This window comes from Dama dama, chromosome X, assembly GCF_033118175.1.
Source record: "Dama dama isolate Ldn47 chromosome X, ASM3311817v1, whole genome shotgun sequence".
NCBI lineage: Eukaryota > Metazoa > Chordata > Mammalia > Artiodactyla > Cervidae > Dama > Dama dama.
In genome coordinates, this window is record NC_083714.1 from 162,649,940 (window position 1) to 162,674,692 (window position 24,753).

General features: G+C 40.1%; 1 protein-coding gene across 1 annotated transcript in view; it reads right to left on the bottom strand.

The window, feature by feature from the left end:
• Positions 1-418: 418 nt before the first annotated feature.
• The window catches only part of LOC133051931 (allergen Bos d 2-like), a 65,060-nt gene continuing 40,725 nt past the window's right edge, over positions 419-24,753 (bottom strand). The window contains exons 3-5 of the mRNA XM_061136616.1: positions 15,855-15,929; positions 14,473-14,576; positions 419-578 (exon numbers count right to left, since the gene is read on the bottom strand). Of these exons, the coding sequence (XP_060992599.1) occupies positions 442-578; positions 14,473-14,576; positions 15,855-15,929 (316 nt within the window). The 3' untranslated portion in view covers positions 419-441. The remainder of the gene's footprint in view (positions 579-14,472; positions 14,577-15,854; positions 15,930-24,753) is intronic.

The following is a 24,753-nucleotide window of genomic DNA, read 5'->3' on the forward strand; positions in this document are numbered from 1 at the left end:
TGGAATTTAGAAAGATGGTAACAATAACCCTATATGCAGGACAGAAGAAGAGACACAGATGTATAGAACAGACTTTTGGACTATATGGGAGAAGGTGACAGTGGAATGATCTGAGAGAACAACATTGAAACATGTATATTATCAAGTGTGAAACAGAAAGCCAGCCTAGGTTGGATGCATGAGACAAGTGCTCGGGGCTGGTGCACTGGGATGACGCAGAGGGATGGGGTGGGGAGGGAGGTGGGATGGGGGATCGGGACGGGGAATACATGTAAATCCATGGCTGATTCATGTCAATGTATGACAAAACCACTACAATACTGTAAGGTAATTAACCTCCAACTAATAAAAATAAATGAAAAAAAAAAACTATCAAGTAAAAAAAATAAAAGATGTCTGTGTGAATGGGAACTTTGAATTGAATGTCCTAGTAATATATGTTCATTTTGGATACCTGTTGTCCTCTGGGGCTTTGCTTGTTTTGATGAGATTTTCTGTATTTTCATTTGGAACCCCATTTTCGTTGTTCAGTTCCTGATACTTCTGAAGTCCTTCTTGAGTGAAACTGTTTTCTTTGGCTGGATTTCATAGCAAACAGAGCAGAAGAGGCGTGCGCTAGAAGCCTTTTTAGGTTATAGAGTGTCATCTGGGTCATGCATGTAGAGTCCAGTAAATCTCACCATCATTACTGCCCTCCACCATCACCTAAACAGTGCTCACCGCATGATTTTCTACAGAGGAGCCCAAGTGTGTAAACAGGTCTTCAGGTGGATCTGTGGGAGTAGAGTCCACATAATTAACATGTCATCACATTCTAGTTCTCGCAACCTCTGAGACAACTACAGATCATTTACCTGTGAGCTTAAAGATGCCCCAGTGAGATGCAATCTTTCAAGGTACATCGGAGAAGGTCATGGTGGGTCTGAGACCCAGAATTCGCCCCAACTCTAACTCTTCCTGTCCACTTTGTCTACATCCTAGAATTCCACCTGTGGGGTTGTCATGAACCCTCATGAAATGAATGTGGCACGGGGAATGATTTGGAATTTACAGCAAGCACACTAATCCTGGTGAGACGGAACAGGACCCCGTGTTCCTTGCCCCACCCACCATGTTTTTGGCCTGCCTTTTGTCTGTGACAGATTTTAGTCAAAGAATAAGCTTAATCAGATAATTGAGAATGTGGGAAAGCAAAGGAAAACAGTCAGCGGAGACCAAATGATAATAACGTAATCATGAAGCAAAGTCAAGGACCTGTAGTTCCTCCCTAAGGGCAATAGATAATATTCTGTGTCATATACTGTGAGCTGTCTTAGACACTGAACCCCTACCCAGGGGACAAGTTTACTACAGGATGACCAGACTATAGCCTCGACAGAAGCTGCCATGATTCAGAGAAGTGACATCAAGGAGATGGGAACATAGCGACCCTGGAACTGAAGATTCAGTCAGTTCAGTTGCTCAGTCACGTCTGAGACTTTGTGGTTCCATGGACTGCAGCACACCAGGCCTCCCTGTCTGTCACCATCTCCCAGAGTTTGCTCAAACTTATGTCCATCGAGTCGGTGATGCCATCCAGCCATCTCATCCTCTGTCGTCCCCTTCTCCTCCTGCCCCCAATCCCTCCCAGCATCAAGGTCCTTTCCAATGAGTCAACTCTTTGCATGAGGTGGACAAAGTATTGGAGTTTCAGCTTCAGCATCAGTCCTTCCAATGAACACCCAGGACTGATCTCCTTTATGATGGACTGATTGGATCTCCTTGCAGTCCAAGGGACTCTCAAGAGTCTTCTCCAACACCACAGTTCAAAAGCGTCTATTCTTTGGCACTCAGCTTTCTTCACAATCCAACTCTCACATCCATACATGACTACTGGAAAAACAATAGCCTTGACTAGATGGACTTTGTTGACAAAGTAATGTGTCTGCTTTTGCATATGTTGTCTAGGTTGGTCATAACTTTACTTCCAAGGAGTAAGCGTCTTTTAATTTCATAGCTGCAGTCATCATGTACAGTGATTTTGGAGATCAAAAAGTAAATAAATAATAAAAGTCTGTTACTGTTCCCATTGTTTTCCAATCTTTTTGTGATGAAGTGATGGGACCAGATGCCATGATCTTAGTTTTCTGAATGCTGTGTTTTAAGCCAACTTTTTCACTCTCCTCTTTCACTTTCATCAAGAGGCTCTTTCGTTCTTGCTTTCTGACATACGGGTGGTATCATCTGCATAACTAAGGTTATTGATATTTCTCCTTGCAATCTTGATTCCAGCTTATGCTTCATTGAGCCCAGCATTTCACAAGACATACTCTGCATAAATTAAATAACAGGGTGATAATACACAACCTTGACATACTCCTTTCCCGATTTGGAACCAGTCTGTTGTTCCACGTCCAGTTCTAACTGTTGCTTCCTGACCTGCATACAGATTTCTCAGGAGGCAGGTCAGGTGGTCTGGTATTCTCATCTCTTGAAGGATTTTCCACATTTTGTTGTGACCCACACAGTCAAATGCATTGGCATAGTCAATAAAGCAGAAGTAGATGTTTTTTTCTGGAACTCTCTTGCTTTTTCGATGATCCAACAGATGTTGGCAATTTGATCTCTGGTTCCTCTGCCTTTGCTAAATCCAGCTTAAACATCTGGAAGTTCATGGTTCATGTACTGTTGAAGCCTTGCTTGGAGAATTTTGAGCATTATTTTGCCAGTGTGTGAGTTCAGTGCAATTTTGCAGTAGTTTGAGCATTCTTTGGCATTGCCTTTCTTTGGGATTGGAATGAAAACTGACCTTTTCCAGTCCTGTGGCCACTTTTGAGTTTTCCAAATGTGCTGGCATATTGAGTGCAGCAGTTTCACAGCATCATCTTTCAGGATTTGAAATAGCTCAACTGGAATTCCATCACCTCCACTAGCTTTGTTCATAGTGATGCTTCCTAAGGCCCACTTGACTTCACATTCCAGGATGTCTGGTTCTAGGTGAGTAATCACACCATCATGGTTATCTGGGTCATGAAGATCTTTTTTGTATAGTTCTGTGTATTCTTGCCACTTCTTCTTAATATCTTCTGCTTCTGTTAGGTCCATACCATTTCTGTCCTTTATTGTGCCTAGCTTTGCATGAAGTATTCCCTTATTATCACAGATTTTCCTGATGGGACATCTAGTCTTTCCCATTCCATTGGTTTCCTTTACTTTTTTTGCCATCCCTACTGAGGAAGGCTTTCTTATACTCCTTGTTATTCTTTGGAACTCTGCATTCAAATGGTTATATCTTTCCTTTTCTCCTTTGCCTTTAGCTTCTCTTCTTTTGTCAGCTATTTGTAAGGCCCCCCTCAGACAACCATTTTGCCTTTTTGCATTTCTTTTTCTTGGGGACTGTCTTGATCACTGCCTCCTGTACAATGTCACGAACGTCTGTCCATAGTTCTTCAGCCACTCTGTCTATTAGGTGTAATTCCTTGAATCTATTTGTCACTTCCACTGTATAGTTCAGAATTCTCTGTAGCTCAAACGGTAAGGAATCTGCCTGCGATGCAGGTGACCAGCGTTTGATCCCTGGGTTGAGAAGTTCCTTTAGAGAAGGAACGGCAACCCACTCCAGTATTCCTGCCTGGAGAATTCCGTGGATAGAGAAGCATGGTAGGCTATGGTCCATGGGATCACAAGGAGCTGGACATGACTGAACGACTAACACACACACATAGCTGCATAGTCTAACACACACATATAACTGTATAATTGTAAGAGATTTGATTTAGGTCACACCTGAATGGTCTAGTGATTTTCCCTACTTTCTTCAATATGAGTCTGAATTGTGCAAAAAGGTCAATAGGTCAACAGTAGGGAAGGGTGATGCCCCACCCATCACCATAAAGCTGGATTAAAGATTTACTGAGCATGGTCTGCCTATCTGAACAAGATGGGGTTCCCCCTGTCAATCTCTCCCACCAGGAAGCTTCCATAAGCCTCTTATCCTTACCTGTCAGAGGGCAGACGGAATGAAAACCACAATTAGAGAAATCGAGCCAGTCTGATCACTTGGACCCAGCCTTGTCTGTGAAACTATGAGCCATGCCATGTAGGGCCACCCAAGATGGACGGGTCATGGTGGAGAGTTCTGAGAAAACGTGGTCCGCTGGAGAAGGCACTGGCAAAACACTACAGTATTCTTGCCTTGAGAGCCCTATGAACAATATGAAAAGGTGAAAAGATGGGACACTGATAGATGAACTCCCCAGGTCGGTAGGTGCCCAATATGCTACTGGAGAAGAGTGGGGAAATAACTCCAGAAAGAATGGAGAGATGGTCCAAGCAAAAACAACACCCAGCTTTGAATGTGACTGGTGATGGTAGTAAAGTCTGAGGCTGTAAAGAGCAATATTGCATAGGAACCTGGGATGTTAGGTCCATGAATCAAGGTAAATTGGAAGTGGTCAAGCAGGAAATGGCAAGGGTGAACATCAACAGTTTAGGAATCAGTGAACTAAAATGGACTGACATGGGTGAAGGCAACTCAGATGATCAATATATCTACTACTGTGGGCAAGAATCCCTTAGGAGAAATGGAGTAATCATCATAGTCAACAAAAGAGTTGGAAATGCAGTACTTGGGTGCAATCTCAAAAACAACAGAATGATCTCTGTTTTTTCCAAGGCAAACCATTCAATATCAGAGTAATCCAAGTCTGTGGCCCAACCAGTAATGTTGAAGAAGTTGAAATTGAATGGTGCTATAAAGACCTACAAAATCTTCTAGAACTGACACCCCCAAAGATGTCCTTTTCCTTATAGGGGACTGGAATGCAAAAGTAGGTTGTCACGACTTACCTGGAGTAACAATCAAATTTGGCCTTGGAATACAAAATGAAGCAGGGCAAAGCCTAACACAGTTTTGCAATGAGAATGCATTGGTGACAGCAAACACCCTCTTCCAACAACACAAGAGAAGACTCTACACATGGATATCACCAGATGGTCAATACCGAAATCAGATTGATTATATTTTTTGCAGCCAAAGATCGTGAAGCTCAGGGCAGTCCTAAAATGATGGAGGAATAGGATGGGGAGACCACTTTCTCCCCCACAAATTCATCAAAAGATCATTTTAATGCTGAGCAAATACCACGAAACAACTTCTGAATGCTGGCAGAGGACACCGGGCACCCAGAAAGGCAGCCGATTGTCTTTGAAATGAGGTAGGACAAAATATAAAATATTAAAAAGAGAGACAAAAGAGTTAGGGATGGAGACCCATCCCAGTGAGAGAGTCGTAAAAGAGGAGAAGTTTCCAGACACCAGGAAACCCTCTCACTGGTGGGTCTGTGGGGAGTTTTGGAATTTCAGAGGGCAACATAAGCGGGAGGGAAAAATAAATAATTAAAACCCACAGATTACTCGCCTAACTGCAGCTCCCAGCAGAGGAGTAGCCCAGATGCTCACATCTGCCACCAGCAAGCGGGTGCTGAACTGGGAGGTACGGGCTGCATTGCTTAGGGTAAGGACTGGGCCTGAATGCCCTGAGGGCAATCTGAGAGAGCTATTGTGAGATAGTAACTCAAACCATGGGATAGCCAGAGAGAGAGAAAAAAAAGAGAACTTTCTCACAAAAAGCTTTGAGCTAAGGCACTGCCGGAACTGCTCACAGATCAAAGGACGGAGCGAATACCAGAGGAGAGCTAGCCGACTGCAGACCGGCCCATCCTGAGCCAGAGGCAGAGAGGCAGGTGGGCGAGAGCCAGAGCCCGAAGGAGAGGGGCAATCTGGGCCCCAGAGATGGCATCCTCTACCAAACTGCAAGCAGGCTCCCAGTTGCTAACCAAGTCTTCCTGGGATCCTGGACGGTTGACATCTGCCAGGAGGATTGCAGCCAGAAATCAGCTCCCCAGAGGAGACACACGGCACACCTGAGATGATGCTCCCTCTGAGCACCCAGGAAACCGAGCAGCTTGGACCGGGGAGGTGATAAGACTCAGCCCCGCCCTCCAACCTGGGGAGTGTGCACTTACCAAGTATCTGGTCGCCTGAGCTGCTTGGACCCAAGAAGGGCACAAAACACAGGCCCAACCGAATCTGTGCCTTTGTGTAGTACCCGAGAACCTCAACCGAGCGGCTTAGACCTGGGAGGGCATGGAACCCATGGCCCAGCTTAGACAGTTCCCCTGCAGAGCAGTCTGGAGCCTGAGCAGTGTAGACTGGGAAAGCACACACGCTATGAGCGGGGGCAAACCCCGTGTGGCTGGGACCCTGCGAGCACTTCCCACACACGCCAGTGATACTTGTTTACAGTGTTTTTCCCTCCCCACAGCACGACTGAAGAAGCGAGCCTAAATAAATGATCACCTTCACCCCCTGTGTCAGGGCCGAAGTTAGATACTAAAGAGACCTGCAAACAGAGGAAGCCAAAAGAAACCAAGAAGAGGGAACCACTTTGGAAGTGACAGCTGCCACAGATTAGAGCCCTGTAGTTAGCACTGGCTACATAGGAAGGGACCCGTAGACCTTGAGAAGTACAAGCTGGAACACGGAGCTGTCTGAAACTCAACTGACCCCACACTGCCCTCAACATCTCCAGAGAAATTCGTAGATATATTTTACTATTATCATTTTATAATTTTTTAAAATTTTAAGTTCTTTATTGCTCCTTTAATTTTCCTTTTTAAAACCTACTATTACCTTGCAAAAAAGAAGATCCTATTTTTAAAGCAAATTTCATATATATGTATTATATAACTTTTGTGTTTTTTGTTTTACTATTATATTTTTGAGATTCTAAACTCTACTCAAGATTTTTAATCTTTGCTTTTGTGAATTGTTATAATTCTGCACCTTTAAGAATCCAATCTTCCATACCCATTTTTACTTAGGAGCGTGATTACTGGCTTGGTTGCTTTCTCCCCTTTTGACTCTCCTTTTAATCCCCTGGGTCATCTCTATCTCCTCCCTCTCCCTTCTCTTCTTTACTTAACTCTGTGAATCTCTTTGGCTGTTCTGGGCTGTGGAGAACACTTAGGGAAGGGAACACAGACTAGATTGGCCTCTCTCCTTTTGACTCCCCCTCCTCGTCTCCTGGTCCCCTCTGTCTCCTTCCTCCCTCTTCTCTTCTCTATGGAACTCTGTGAACCTCTCTGAGTGTTCCAGACTGTGGAGATTACAGTCTGAAGTTCCAGACTGTGGAAGTGATTACTGGCTAGCTTTCTCTCTCCTTTTGATTCCCCCTCTTCTCCTCCTGATCACCTCTATCTCCCTCCTCACTCCTCTCAATGTAACTCTGTGAACCTGTCTTGGTGTCCCCCCACTGTGGAGAGTCTTTTCAGCGTTAACCTAGATGTTTTATCATTGGTGCTGTAGGGATAGAGAAGTCTTGAGGCTACTGTAAGAATAAGACTGAAAGCTAGAGGCAGGAGGCTTAAATCCGAAACTTGAGAACACCAGAAAGCTCCTGACTCCAGGGAACATTAATCAACATGAGCTCATCCAAAAGTCTCCATACCTACACTGAAACCAGGCTCCACCAAAGAGCCAACAAGTTTCAGAGCAAGACATAAAAAAGCTAATTCTCCAACAACGCAGGAGCATAACCCTGAGCATTAAAGTACAGGTGGTCAAAAGTCACACCAAACCCATAGACACCTCAAAACTCACTACTAGACACTTCATTGCACTCCAGAGAGAAGAGATCCAGCTCCACCCACCAGGACACCAACTCAAGCTTCCCTAACCAGGAAACCTTGACAAACCACTCATCCAACACCACCCACAGGGAGGAACCTCCACAATAAAGAGGAACCACAAACTTCCAGCATACAGAAAGGCCACCCCAAACACAGCAATCTAAACAAGATGAAAAGTCAGAGAAATAGTCAGCAGGTAAAGGAACATGATAAAAGCCCACCAAACCAAACAAAAGAGGAGGAGATAGGGAGTCTACCTGAAAAAGAATTCAGAATAATGATAGTAAAAGTGATCCAAAATCTTGAAAACAAAATGGAGTTACAGATAAATAGTCTGGAGACAAGCATTGAGAAGATGCAAGAAAAGTTTAACAAGGACCTCGAAGAAATAAAAAAAGTGTCAATGAATAATGCAGTAACTGAGAATCAAAAGCACTCTGGAGGGAACCAACAGTAGAATAACTGAGGCAGAAGATAGGATAAGTGAGGTGGGCAGTAGAATGATGAAGCAGAGAGGAAAAAAGAATAGAAATAAATGAGTACAATTTCAGAGAACTCTGGGACGATGTTAAACACCCCAATATTTGAATCATAGGAGTCTCAGAAGAAGAAGACAAAAAGAAAGGCCATGAGAAAATACTGGAGGAGATAATAGTTGAAAACTTTGCTAAAACGGAGAAGGAAATCACCACCCAAGTCCAGGAAACCCAGAGCGTCCCAAATAGGATAAACCCAGGGTGAAACACCCCAAGACACATTAATCAAATTAACAAAGATCAAATACAAAGAAGAAATATTCAAAGCAGCAAGGGAAAACCAACAAATAACTCACAAGAGGATCCCCATAAGGATAACAACTGATCTTTCAATAGAATCTCTTCAAGCCGGAAGGGAATGGCAGGACATATTTAAAGTGATGAAGGAGAAAAACCTACAACCGAGATTACTGTACCCAGAAGGATCTCATTCAAACATGAAGGAGAAATCAAAAGCTTTATAGACAAGCGAAAGCTGAGAGCATTCAGCACCACCAAACCAGCTCTTCAACAAATGCTAAAGGATTTTCTCTAGACAGGAAACACAGAAAAGGTTGATAAACTCGAACATAAGACAAGAAAGTAAATGGCAACAGGATCATACTTATCAATAATTGCCTTAAATGTAAATGTGTTGAAGGCCCCAAGCAAAAGACAAAGACTGGGTGAATGAATACAAAAACAAGACCCCTATATATGCTGTCTCCAAGAGACCCACCTCAAATCTAGGGACACATGCAGACTGAAAGTGAAGGGCTAGAAAAAGATGTTTCATGAAATTGAGACCAAAAGAAATCAGGAGTAGCAATACTCATATCACATAAAATAACCTTTGAAATGAGACTGTGAGAAGAGACAAAGAAGGACACTACATAATGATCCAAGGATCAATCCAAGAAGAAGATATAACAATTATATATGCACCCAACATAGCAGCACCGCAATATGTAAGGCAAATGCTAACAAGTATGAAAGGGGAAATTAATAGTAACACAATAATATCAGGAGAATTTAATACCCCACTCACACCTATGGATAGATCAACTAAAAAGAAAATTAGCATGGAAACACAAACTTTAAATGATATAATGGACCAGTTAGACATAATTTATATTTATAGGGCATTTCACCCCAAAAGAATGGATTTCACCTTTGTCTCAAGTGAACCTTCTTTCTCACGGAACCTTCTCCAGGATAGATCACATCCTGGGCCATAAATCTAGCCTTGGTATATTAAAATGATATCATCTCATGCATCTTTTCTGATTACAGTGTGGTAAAATTAGATGTCAATTACAGAAAAAAAAACTATTAAAAATACAAATATATGGAGGCTTAAGAGCACACTTCTGAATAACCAAGAAATTAGAGAAGAAATAAAAAAAGAAAAATATGCATAGACACGAATGAAAATGAAAACTCAATGACCCAAAACCTATGGGATTCAGTAAAAGCAGTGCTAAGGTGACGGTTCATAGCAATACAAGCCTAGCTCAAGAAACAGGAGAAAGAAAAATAATAATAACCTAACTCTACACCTAAAGCAATTAGAAAAAAGAAGAAATGAAGCACCCCAGGGTAAGTAGAAGGAAAGAAATCATAAAAATTAGGGCAGAAATAAATGGAAAAGAAACAAAGGAGTCATAGCAAAAATCAACAAAGCTGAAAGCTGGTTCTTTGAGAAGATAAAGAAAATAGACAAACCATTAGCCAGACTCATCAAGAAAATAAGGGAGAAGAATCAAATAATCAAAATTAGAAATGAAAATGGAGAAATCACAACAGACAACACAGAAATACAAAGGATCATAAGAGACTACTATCAGCAACTGTATGCCAATAAAACAGACAACTTGGAAGAAATGGACAAATTCTAAGTAAAGTATAACTTTCCAAAACTGAACCAGGAACAGAAACAGAAAATCTTAACAGACTTATAACAAGCACAGAAATCTAACCTGTAATCAGAAATCTTCCAGCAAACAAAAGCCCAGGGCCAGATGGCTTCACAACTGAATTCTATGAAAAATTTTAAGAAGAGCTAACACATATCCTACTCAAACTCTTCCAGATATTTGTAGGGCAAGGTAAACTTCCAAACTCATTCTATGGGGCCACCATCACCCTAATACTAAAGCCAGACAAAGATGCCACAAAAAAAGAAAACTACAGGCCAATATCACTGATGAACATTGGTGCAAGAATCCTTAACAAAATCCTCACAAACAGACTCGAACAACATATTAAAAAGATCATACATCATGACCAATTGGGTTTTATCCCAGGGATGCAAGGATTCTTCAATATTTGCAAATAAATCAGTGTGATACACCACATTGACAAATTAAAAAGATAAAAAACATTTGATTATCTCAATAGATAGAGAAAGCCTCTGACATAATTCAACATCCATTTATTTAAAAAAAAAAAGAAAACCTCCAGAAAGTAGGCATAGAAGGAACATACCTCAACATAATAAAAGCCATAATTGTTAAACCCATAGCAAACATTATCTTCAATGGTGAATAACTGAAAGCATTTCCCCTAAAGTCAGGAACAAGACAAGGGTGCCTACTCTCACCACTACTGTTCCACATACGTTTGGGAGTTTTAGCCCAGCAATCAGAAAAGAAATAGAAATTAAAAAAAATCCAGATTGGAAAAGAAGAAGTAAAACTCTCACTGTTTGCAGATGCCATGATCCTCCGGATAGAAAACCCTAAAGACTCCACCAGAAAATTACTAGAGCTAATCAATGAATATAGTAAAGTTGCAGTTTATAAAATTAACACACAGAAATCCCTTGCATTCCTATACACTAACAATGAGAAAACAGAGAAATTAAGGAAACAATCCCATTAACCATTGCAACGAAAAGAATAAAATACTTAGGGATAAATCTACCTAAAGAAACAAAAGACCTATATATAGAAAACTATAAAACCCTGATGAAAGAAATCAAAGACAACAGAAATAGATGGAGAAATATACCATGTTCATGGATTGGAAGAATCATTATCGTGAAAATGAGTATGCTACCCAAAGCAATTTATAGATTCAATGCAATCCCTATCAAGCTACCAATGGTAGTTTTCAGAAAACTAGAAGAAATAATTTCACAATTTGTATGGAAATACAAAAAACCTCGAATAGACAAAGCAATCTTGAGAAAGAAGAATGGAACTGGAGAAATCAGCCTGCCTGATGTCACCCGATACTACAAAGCTATAGTCATCAAGACAGCATGGTACTGGCACAAAGACAGAAACATAGATCAATGGAACAAAATAGAAAGCCCAGAGATAAACCCACGCACCTATGGACAACTTATCTTTGACAAAGGAGGCAGAACTATACAATGGAGAAAAGACAATCTCTTTAATAGGTGGTGCTGGGAAAACTGGTCAACCACTTGTAAAAGAATGAAAATAGAACACTTTCTAACACCATACACAAAAATAAACTCAAAATGGATTAAAGATCTAAGCGTAAGACCAGAAACTATAAAACTCCCAGAGGAAAACATAGGCAAAACACTCTCTGATGTAAATCATAGCAGGATCCTCTATGACCCACCTCCTAGAATAATGGAAATAAAAGCAGAAATAAGCAAATGGGGCCTAATTAAATCTACAAGCTTTTGCACAACAAAGGAAAGTATAAGCAACGTGAAAAGACAGCCTTCAGAATGGGAGAAAATAATGGCAAATGAAGGAATTGACAAAGAATTAATCTTAAACATATACAAGCTCTCCTGCAGCTCAGTTCCAGAGAAATAAGTGACCCAATCAAAAAATGGGCCAAGGATCTAAACAGACATTTCTGCAAAGAAGACATAAAGATGGCTAAAAAACACTTGAAAAGATGCTCAACGTCACTCATTATCAGAGAAATGAAATGCAAATCAAAACCACAATGAGGTATTGTCTCACGCCAGTCAGAATACTATCAAAAAGCCTACAAACAATAAATGCTGGAGAGTGTGCGGAGAAAAAAGGAACCTTACCCTGTTGGTGGGAAGGCAAACTAGTACAGCCACTATGGAGAACAGTGTGGAGACTCCTTTAAAAACTGGAAATCGAACTGCCATACGGCCCAGCAATCCCACTGCTTGGCATACACACCAAGGAAACCAGAATTGAAAGAGACACGTGTACCCCAATGTTCATCGCTTCATCATTTACATTAGCCAGGACATGGAAGCAACCTAGATGTCCATTGGCAGATGAATGGATAAGAAACCTGTGGTACATATACACAGTGGAATATTGCTCAGCTATTAAAAAGAATGCACTAGAATGAGTTCTAATCAGGTGGATGAAACTGGAGCCTATTATACAGAGTGAAGTCAGTCAGAAAGAAAAACACCAATACATTATATTAACGCATATATATGGATTTTAGAAAGATGGTAATGATGATCCTGTGTGTGAGACAGCAAAAGAGACACAGATGTAAAAAACAGACTTGTTTATTTATTTATTTATTTATTTATTTCTAAGTTAGGTTTTACCATACATTGACATGAATCAGCCATGGGTGTACGTGTGTTCGCCATCCTGAGTATATATATGTAATATATATATGCGTATATATGCATATATATGGAACTTAGAACAGTGGTAATGATGACCCTATATGCAAGAAAGAAAATGAGACACAGATGTATAAAACAGTGTTTCGGGCTCTGTCAGTGATGGCAAGGCTGGTATGATTTAAAAGAATAGCATTGAAGCATGTATATTATCATATGTGAAACAGATCATCAATCCAGGTTTGATGCATGTGACAGGGTGCTCAGGGATGGTGCACTGGGATGACCCAGAGGGATGGGATGGGGTGTGAGGTGGGAGGGATGGTCAGGACAGGGAACACATGTACACCCATGAGTGATTCATGTCAATGTATGGCAAAAACCACCACAATATTTTAAAGTAATTAGTCTCCAATTAAAATAAATTTTTAAAAAACGATGGAGAAGCTCTATACACTTAGCAAAAACAAGACTGGGATCTGACTGTGGCTTAGATAATGAACTCCTTATTTTACAATTCAGACTTACATTAAAGAAAGTAGGGAACTGATGATTAACTGTACCTAAAACAATCATAATTTTTCAGGTCAGACCACCAATGACCAATTTAAAAATGGTTGTTCAGGGTACCTGGGCTGTTTTCTCATGGAGCCCCCTCTCTCTGTCTATAGAGATCTTACACACTGATTGTCAGTTGGGTGAGATAGACAGCCTTTGGGCAGAAATCTAACCTTCCCCCAGTTGTTGGCATCTGAACAAAAGCAGACTTTACTTTCAAAAAGCTGGCCTCTTAGTTGGCTTTTGAAGGGCGGGCAGCAGGATCCCACTTTCGGTAACAACATCACACATGCTACTGAGGGGAAAATTCATGCATTGTTATCCTCAATGACCAGACACAACCCCCTCCCCACCCCAATGAAGATATCATATCATAAAGGATAAAGGGACATGTCAGTGAACCCAGGGGTTGGCTGGATGGCAGAATGACTGACATGCCTGTCCACACTGCCTCTTCAGGATTCAATATGATTCAGTGGTATTTGCAGAGCATTGGATTCAGGTCTCAGGAAGTGTTTTAATGATTGTGACAAAGAAGAAAGCGTTTGTGGTGGAGATGAATGTAGTCATGGCTGGGACCTGTGAGTCTGCTCAACTCAGATTTAGCACATTTGGTTCACTTTTGTGTCAGGACCCAGCAGCTCCATTGCGTGATATTTGGCAGGAAACCCATGGACCATTTTGTAGTATTTCATGGGATCTCTGAGATGAACGTATCTCATTTTTTTAAAAAGCCATCTGATAGAATCCCCAGTGGATACATTTCCTCATTTTCCTAGCAGACTACCATTCTACAGCACTGACTTATGTCACGTGAAGTCTGAATTCTCTGTGTGAACACGTGTCTGCTCCAGTGTTCTTCATATGAGGTGCTGTGCTTAGCCGCTCAGTCGTGCCCAACACTTTGCTACCTCATGGACTGTATTCCACCAGGATCCTCTGTCCATGGGGATTTTCCAGGCAAGAATACTGGAGTAGAATGTTATGCTCTCCTCCAGGATATCTTTCCATCCCAGTGATCAAACCCAGGTCTCCCGCATTGCAGGCGGATTCTCACCTGTCTGAGCCACCAGCGTAACCCTAATATAAAGTATACGTGTACTTCTCTCCCTAGTATAAAAATACTGATCATATGAAGAGGTCTACTCTGTATTGGGTAATCTACAATATTTGCCAACACCTTCAGTCATTTTTGTGATCTTATCTCCATCATCATTTTCGACATAATTTACCACCATGTTGTCTGATACATGAATCAGTTGCAAAGCATTTTTACCCCTGAGTGTGACAGAAAAAAAAAAAAAAAATTTCAAACCTCAACGTGATTAACTTCTTTCCTTTTCAATTGAACGTGCCTTATTCTTCACACGCTATCTTCTGTCTTCCTTCTGATGGTGAAGTCTGTCTCAATGACATTTCCAGTGGTGTGTCATTAGAACTAGTTATGACAGCGTGGAGTAGGAAAACTTTCTCCACCCCTCTCCTGATGAGATAATTAAGACTTCCAATGTTCTAGTCTGAGCAGTCTGTGAATGATAGCAAAGTTGCTTATTGCATCCATAGTAGGTGTTGAACCTTAACCATCTCATACTAGCTCACAAGAGCTGACTGCTATACAATTTTTGAAATTTTGTAACCCAGTTCGCATGTACAGTCATGGTGAGAAAGGAATAATAAAAGTCTAAATGAATCATATTAAAAGTTTGCAAATCATCCAGGATTATTTCCTAGTACAAGAGGTAATAAAAGAGGTACAAATTAGTCTATTGTAAAATGTTGACATATATACTCCTTAATGATTGCAGATTAGATTCTGTGGCTGCCTGTCCACAGTTAAAATAAATGCATCAGACCAAGATTAGAGTGCTCTGTTGTACATTTTTTTTCCATGAAAATGAAGCAGATGGACATTTGATCACTGAATGGAATATTACAGTATTGATATTAATATTTGAGAATTTTTTGCTGTTATTTTCAACTACTGAGATACAAATCTGTTAATGCCCCTTTTGAATTATGTATTGATATTCATATTTGAGAATTATTTCTCATTATTTTAAACTATAGAGATAGAAGTTTATGCTAAAGTTACTTTCAAATTAAGCAAAAATTAGTTTGAAAGTTTGACTCTTATTTTAGCTGTTCTCATCTTTGGGCTTTAAATTAATCATGTTCTACTTACTAAACTTGCTAGCAAAGAACTTTTAATATTTAAAGAATTTCTTTAGTTAAAGCAAGTTTGATTGTGTAGGTCAAATAAAAGATAGAAAAAAATTTGCAAGAGCCATTGTAATCTTAATTAGCTTTACACACTTCCCCATGCCCAGAGAACGTGAGGAGTCAATGTTCTGGGGCTTCTCAGAGACTGTCAAAGGCGACATTCCAACCTTGGACCTCATCCTGGTGTTTTGGGACAGAATTGATTGCTGAAAAATTATATGGCTTTTCCAAGGTTGCATTGGTAATAAGTAAATAGTCCACCAATCCAGACATTTAGTTGTCTTTTATCTGAACATGTTCCAAGGTTTTGGAAATACATCGGAAATGCTTGAATACTTACATTTAGTGACATAAATATCTCCTTCTTGTCTCTTTGCCACTTCTGTGAATAACAGGCATGTCCTGTCAACCCTGAAAAAGCAACAGACAAGACATTCCTTCCTCACCATCCATTCCCCAGTGCTTGAGGACACCCTTCCCAGAAGAGAGTTCACATACTCCACATCACAGCCATGACCCACACTTTTCACTGCACATTGGAGACCAGACCCCATGTCAGAAGTCAACAGACTCCTTGGTTTCATTTGGGGCAGATTGTGCTTACTTGACGTAAAATGTAAAGGAGATGTATTCGCAGCCATTGATACATTTTGATCTGATGATAGTAACACCTCAGTGGGCCCCCTTCCACAATCTTCTTGTTATCCCCGGCCATGTAAATGGTGTGCCAGTCTCCTGTAATCTAAGAAGGAAAATCTCTATAAACGTCAGTTAATTTCGTTTTTGGTTACTCACCAAATACACAGCAGTATATTTGCTTCTGTATTTACCACAGAAGAGTAAATGGAGTCTTATTAAGCAACGAAGGGTTCTACCCCCTACTTTGCTGAACAACATGAAATGAAGTCATGATTCATATTTGCGTAGACAGCGTAGAATTCAGAGTTTTTTGAAATAGTGAAAACACCAATAATGACCATGACAGCTCATAACTCTCTGAATGATAGCATGTTAAGGTTTTTTCTTTTATGAAAATAAAATAAAAGAGTGGATGCATAGAGGGTTTTATAGATAGAGATATTATGTTCATGTAGATACATGGACTAAGGTATCTATACAGTATGTCCTTCATATAAACAAGAATATCTCTGTCACATGCGCACACCAACAGCCTCACACACAAACAGAGACACACATTTAAACAAGCAAGACATTCTAGCAGATCAGCTCATTCTGGGTACCTGTGAGGGGTCTATCTCAGCTGGAGTTTCCTGGGCAGCACAAACCAGGACAAGGAAAAGAGTCAGCAGCAGAACCTTCACCTTGTGACTCACGTGGTCCTTCTTCTAGAGAAGGTGAGGGTGTGCTAGTTGTTGGATAGACTGTGAATTGATTCCACTTTTTATAGGATATGTCTCTTGGCTCAGTCCATAATGATCAAGCAGTGATTAATCACAAGACCTTGGTTGCATAATCTTCTGACATCTTGGTTGGCAGCTGAGCTCTTTTGGCATTCTAGGCTTCTTATAATGGTATTAGTTTTAAGAGAAGCTGCAGGGGATCTGGACGTTGTGCCCTCAGAGTCAATAAGAAATCACAGAACTCATGAGTTATTTCAAAGACAGTGATTTTTATATTCTTTTCTGTCCTCAGATTTCAAAATGGGACAAACAGTCCAGGTGAAATATCCTCAACTCCTATGTTATTTCTTTCACATTGAAGAGGCTTGTTTAAGCTTACTTTCTAAAACTAAAGATGGCACTGTCTGCTTTAAGAAGATAAATATGTGGTGTCTCTACCAGGAATCATTTATCAGGGCATTCTTCAGAGGGATATTTTTTTTTTAATAAACTGAAGTATACTTGATGTACAGTTTTTTTGTTGTTATTGTTATGGGGTATCATGTAGATATTCATAATTTTATTTCTCTTTCTAATGTTATAAAAATATGGCTTCCCTGATAGCTCGGTTGGTAAAGAATTTGCCTGCAGTGCAGAAGACCCCAGTTTGATTCCTGGGTTGGGAAGATCCGCCGGAGAAGGGATAGGCTACCCACTCCACTGTCCTTGGGCTTCCCTTGTGGCTGAGCTGGTAAAGAATCTGCCTGCATTGCAGGAGACCTGGGTTCGATCCCTGGGTTTGGAAAATCCCCTGGAGAAGGGAAAGGCTACCCACTGCAGTATTCTTCCCTGGGGAATCCCCATGTTCAGAGGAGCTTGGTGGGCTACAGTCCGTGGAGTCACAAAGAATCACACACCACTGAGCTATTAAACACAATCACTTCACTTATTCCCTATTCACTTTTTCCTTATACAGTATATTTTTGTACATTATTTTCCACATAGTAGCTTGCACCTCTCATGGCACTCCTCCTGCCTTAACCCACCACTTTCCATCATCCCACTCGTCACCACTAGTTTGTTCTCTGTATCTGTGTCTGCTCCGTTTTTGCTAGATTCAAACATTTGCTTCATTTTTTTCAATTCCACATATAAGTGATATCATACAGTATTTGTCTTTCTCCATCTGACTTATTTCACTTAGCATAATGCCCTCAAAGCCCATCCATGTTGTTGCAAATTTCACATTTTTATGGCTGCCAAGTGTTCCACTGATTTGTGTATGGTTCACACAGATATGTGTGTGTGTGTATATACACCCACCCACACCCATATATGTGTGTGTGTGTGCGCATATGCACAAGTATTCCACTGATTGTGTATGATACACACATACGTGCATGTGTGCCTATATACACATATATATGTATTTACAAATGCACAAATACTCCATGTATTTGTGTATGGATACACATAGATATATATGTGTGTATACACACACACACACACACATATATATATATATAAACATATGTGTATATATGCACAAGTATTCCACTGTATTTGTGTATGATACACACACACGTGTGTGTGTGTGTGTGTGTGTGTGTGTGTGTGTGTGTGTGTATACATGCATATACATTCTGTGGCTTCTTTGGGCTCCCCAGGTGGCACAAAAGGTAAAGAATCCACCTGCCAATGCAAGAGATGGGTGCAGATTTCATTCCTGAGTCGGGAAGATCCCCTGGAGAAGGAAGTGGCAACCCACTGCAGCATTCTTACCTGGAGAATCCCATGGACAGAGGACTCTGGCGGTCTACAGTCCCTGGGTATACAAGTGTTGCATATGACTTAGTGCATAAAATCATTACCGTGTCTTCTTTATATGTTTTTAATTTAAATTCAATGAAATATTTTCAACAGGAGCAAATTCTCATTTTGTACCCTACTCAAGGATCCTTCCCAAATTCGTTATTACAATTTCATTTTGCCTTTAGTGTATAACCTAGTCTGACTACAGAGTAGCAGATTGTTCTTTTATATATATGCCCGACACTAAGATTAAGGCTCTTTCAACCATCATCCTCTGATCATGAATCAGGCAAACTAGATTAAAGAAACCAAGGGCAGCCACTCTCTAAATGACACTCACTTGGGCAGTTTGCTCCCATGATGTCACCAGCACTATGAGGATCATCTTCATAATAAGAAAGTACATGGATGGAACCTGATCAGAGATATAAAATACAGAAATTGGACTGAACCTGTGTTACTGAACTGAACTGAAAGATGAGTTTTTAAAACTCTTGGTCTAGATGTAACTGATAACAACGAAAACTCACATACTTCTGATTGTACAGTTGATAAACTTTGGATAAATTTGTGCCCAACTCTTTGTGACTCATGGAATGCAGCACACCAGGCCTCCCTGTCCATCATCAACTCCCAGAGTTTATTCAAACTCATGTCCATTGAGTTGGTGATGCCACCCAACCATCTCATACTCTGTCATCCCCTTCTCTCACCGTCAGTCTTTCCCAACATCAGGGTCTTTTGCAGATAGTCAGTTCTTCGCATCATGTGGCCAAAGTATTGGAGTTGCAGCTTCAACATCAGTCCTTCCAATGAGCGTTCAGGACTGATTTCCTTTAGGATGGACTGGTTGGATCTCCTTGCAGTCCAAGGGACTCTCAAGTGTCTTCTCCAACACCACAGTTCAAAAGCACCAATTCTTCGCTGCTCAGTTTTCTTTATAGTCCAACTCTCACATCAATATATGATTACTGGAAAAATTATAACCTTGACTAGAGAGACCTCTGTGAGCAAAGTAATGTCTCTGCTTATTAACATGCTGTCTAGGTTGGTCACAACTTTTCTTTCAAGGAGCAAGTGTCTTTTTATTTTGTGGCTACAGTCACAATCTGCAGTGATTTTGGACCCCAAGGAAATAAAGCCTTCCACTGTTTCTCCATCTATTTGCCATGAAGTGGTGGAACCCGATGCCCTGATCTTAGTTTTCTGAATGTGGAGCTTTAAGCCAACTTTTTCACTCTCCTTTTTCACTTTCATCAACAGGCTCTTTAGTTCTCCTTCCCTTTCTGCCATAAGGGTGGTGTCATCTACATATCTGAGGTTATTGATATTTCTCCCAGCAATCTTGATTCCAGCTTGTGCTTCCTCCAGCCCAGCATTTCTCATGATGTACTCTGCATATAAGTTAAATAAGCATGGTGGCAATATACAGCCTTGATATACTTCTTTCCTATTTGGAACCAGCCTGTTGTTCCATGTCCATTTTCTTTTTCTGTTCTTTTTTTTTTCATTTATTTTTATTAGTTGGAGGCTAATTACTTTACAATATTGTAGTGGTTTTTCTCATACATTGACATGAATCAGCCATGGATTTACATGTATTCCCCATCCTGATCCCCCCTCCCACCTCCCTCTCCGCCTGATTCCTCTGGGTCTTCCCAGTGCACCAGGCCCAAGCACTTCTCTCATGCATCCAACCTGGGCTGGTGATCTGTTTCACCCAAGGTAATATACATGTTTCAAGCTGTTCTCTTGAAACATCCCACCCTCGCATTCTCCCACAGAGTCCAAAAGTCTGTTCTGTACATCTGTGTCTCTTTTTCTGTTTTACATATAGGGTTATCATACCATCTTTTTAAATTCCGTATATATGCGTTAGTATACTGTATTGTTCTTTATCTTTCTGGCTTACTTCACTCTATATAATGGGCTCCAGTTTCATCCATCTCATTAGAACTGATTCAAATGAATTCTTTTTAACTGCTGAGTAATATTCCATGGTGTATATGTACCACAGCTTCCTTATCCATTCATCTGCTGATGGGCATCTAGGTTGCTTCCATGTCCTGGCTATTATAAACAATGCTGCAATGAACATTGGGGTGCATGTGTCTCTTTCAGATCTGGTTTCCTCAGTGTGTATGCCCAGGAGTGGGATTGCTGGGTCATATAGCAGTTCTATTTCCAGTTTTTTAAGGAATCTCCACAGTGTTCTCCATAGTGGCTGTACTAGTTTGCATTCCCACCAGCAGTGTAAGAGGGTTCCCTTTTCTCCACACCCTTTCCAGCATTTATTGCTTGTAGACTTTTGGATAGCAGCCATCCTGACTGGCGTGAAATGGTACCTCATTGTGGTTTTGATTTGCATTTCTCTGATAATGAGCGATGTTGAGCATCTTTTCATGTGTTTTTTAGCCATCTGTATGTCTTCTTTGGAGAAATGTCTGTTTAGTTCTTTGGCCCACTTTTTGATTGGGTCATTTATTTTTCTGGAATTGAGCTGCAGGAGTTGCTTGTATATTTTTGAGATTAATCCTTTGTCTGTTACTTCATTTGCTATTATTTTCTCCCAATCTGAGGGTTGTCTTTTCACCTTACTTATAGTTACCTTTGTAGTGCAAAAGCTTTTAAGTTTCATTAGGTCCCATTTGTTTATTTTTGCTTTTGTTTCCAATATTCTGGGAGGTTGGTCATAGAGGATCCTGCTGTGATTTATGTCGGAGAGTGTTTTGCCTATGTTCTCCTCTAGGAGTTTTATGGTTTCTGGTCTTACATTTAGATGTTTAATCCATTTTGAGTTTATTTTTGTGTATGGTGTTAGAAAGTGTTCTAGTTTCATCCTTTTACAAGTGGTTGACCAGTTTTCCCAGCACCACTTGTTAAAGAGATTGTCTTTTTTCCATTGTATATTCTTGCCTCCTTTGTCGAAAATAAGGTGTCCATAGGTTCGTGGATTTATCTCTGGGCTTTCTATTCTGTTCCATTGATCTATATTTCTGTCTTTGTGTCAGTACCATACTGTCTTGATGACTGTGGCTTTGTAGTGTAGTCTGAAGTCAGGCAGGTTGATTCCTCCAGTTCCATTCTTCTTTCTCAAGATTACTTTGGCTATTCGAGGTTTTTTGCATTTCCATACAATTTGTGAAATTATTTGTTCTAGTTCTGTGAAAAATACCATTGGTAGCTTGATAGGGATTACATTGAATCTATAGATTGCTTTGGGTAGTATAGCCATTTTGACAATATTGATTCTTCCAATCCATGAACACAGTATATTTCTCCGTTTGTGTCCTCAAATGAAATGAGGACAACCTCAGGGACCTCTGGGACAATGTGAAACGCCCCAACATTCGAATCATAGGAGTCCCAGAAGAAGAAGACCAAAAGAAAGGCCATGAGAAAATACTCGAGGAGATAATAGCTGAAAACTTCCCTAAAATGGGGAAGGAAATGGCCACCCAAGTCCAAGAAACCCAGAGAGTCCCAAACAGGATAAACCCAAGGTGAAACACCCAAGACACATATTAATCAAATTAACAAAGATCAAACACAAAGAACATTATTAAAAGCACCAAGGGAGAAACAACAAATAACACACAAAGGGATTCCCATAAGGATAACAGCTGATCTATCAATAGAAACCCTCCAGGCCAGAAGGGAATGGCAGGACATACTGAAAGTAATGAAAGATAATAACCTACAACCTAGATTACTGTACCCAGCAAGGATCTCATTCAGATATGAAGGAGAATTCCAAAGCTTTACAGACAAGCAAAAGTGGAGAGAATTCAGCACCACCAAACCAGCTCTTCAGCAAATGCTAAAGGATCTTCTCTAGACAGGAAACACAGAAAGGCTGTATAAATGTGAACCCAAAACAACAAAGTAAATGGCAACAGGACCACACCTATCAATAATTACCTTAAATGTAAATGGGTTGAATGCCCCAACCAAAAGACAAAGACTGGCTGAATGGATACAAAACCAAGACCCCTATATATGCTGTCTACAAGAGACCAACCTAAAAACAAGGGACACATGCAGACTAAAAGTGAAGAGTTGGAAAAAAATATTTCACGCAAACGAAGACCAAAAGAAAGCAGGAGTTGCAATACTCATATCAGATAAAATAGACTTTCAAATAAAGGCTGTGAAAAGAGACAAAGAAGGACACTACATAATGATCAAAGGATCAATCCAAGAAGAAGATATAACAATTATAAATATATATGCACCCAACATAGGAGCATCGCAATATGTAAGGCAAATGCTAACGAGTATGAAATAGGAAATTAATAGTAACACAATAATAGTGGGAGACTTTAATACCCCACTCACACCTATGGATAGATCAACTAAACAGAAAATTAACAAGGAAACACAAACTTTAAATGATACAATGGATCAGCTAGACCTAATGAATATCTGTAGGACATTTCACCCCAAAACAATCAACTTCACCTTTTTCTCAAGTGCACAGGGAACCTTCTCTAGAATAGATCACATCCTGGGCCATAAATCTAGCCTTGGGAAATTAAAAAAAAAATTGAAACCATTCCAGTCATATTTTCTGACCACAGTGCAGTAAGATTAGATCTCAATTACAGGAAAAAAAAATATTAAAAATTCAAACATATGGAGGCTAAAGAACATGCTTCTGAATAACCAACAAATCATAGAAGAAATCAAAAAAGAAATCAAAATATGCATAGAAACAAATGAAAATGAAAACACAACAACCCCAAACCTATGGGACACTGTAAAAGCAGTGCTAAGGGAAAGGTTCATAGCATTACAGGCTTACCTCAAGAAACAAGAAAAAAACCAAATAAATAACCTAACTCTACACTTAAAGCAACTAGAGAAGGAAGAAATGAAGAACCCCAGGGTTAGCAGAAGGAAAGGAATCTTAAAAATTAGGACAGAAATAAATGCAAAGAAACTAAAGAGACCGTAGCAAAAATCAACAAAGCGAAAAGCTGGTTTTTTGAAAAAATAAACAAAATTGACAAACCGTTAGCAAGACTCATTAAGAAACAAAGGGAGAAGAACCAAATTAACAAAACTAGAAATGAAAATGGAGGGATCACAACAGACAACACTGAAATACAAAGGATCATAAGAGACTACTACCAGCAGCTCTATGCCAATAAAATGGACAACTTGGATGAAATGGACAAATTCTTAGAAAAGTATAACTTTCCAAAACTGAACCAGGAAGAAATAGAAGATCTTAACAGACCCATCACAAGCATGGAAATCGAAACTGTAATCAGAAACCTTCCAGGAAACAAAAGCCCAGGACCAGAAGGCTTCACAGCTGAATTCTACCAAAAATTTAGAGAAGAGCTAAAACTGATCTTACTCAAACTCTTCCAGAAAATTGCAGAAGGTAAACTTCCAAACTCATTCTATGAAGCCACCATCACCCTAATTCCAAAACCAGACAAAGATGCCAGAAAAGAAAAAGAAAACCACAGGCAAATATCACTGATGAACATAGGTGCAAAAATCCTTAACAAAATTCTAGCAAACAGAATCCAACACCATGTCCAGTTTTAACTGTTGCTTCCTGACGTGCATATAGATTTCTCAAGAGGCAGGTCAGGTGGTCTGGTATTGCCTTCTTTTTCCAAATTTTCCACTGTTTATTGTGATCCACACAGTCCAAGGCTTTGGTATAGTGAGTAAAGCAGAAATAGATGTTTTCTAGAACTCTCTTGCTTTTTCTATGATCCACAGATGTTGGCAATTTGACTTCTCATTCTTCTGCCTTTTCTAAAATCAGCTTGAACATCTGGAACAGTTCACATATTGTTGAATACTGGCTTGTAGAATTTTGGCATGACTTTACTAGCATGTGAAGTGAGTGCAATTGTGTGGTAGTTTGAGCATTCTTTGGCGTTGCCTTTCTTAGGGATTGGAATGAAAACTGACCCTTTCTAGTCCTGTGGCCACTGCTGTGTTTTCCAAATTTGCTGACATATTGAGTGTAGCACTTTCACAGCATCATCTTTTAGGGTGTGAAATATCTCAACTGGAATTCCATCACCTCCACTAGCTTTGTCCACAGTGATGTCTCC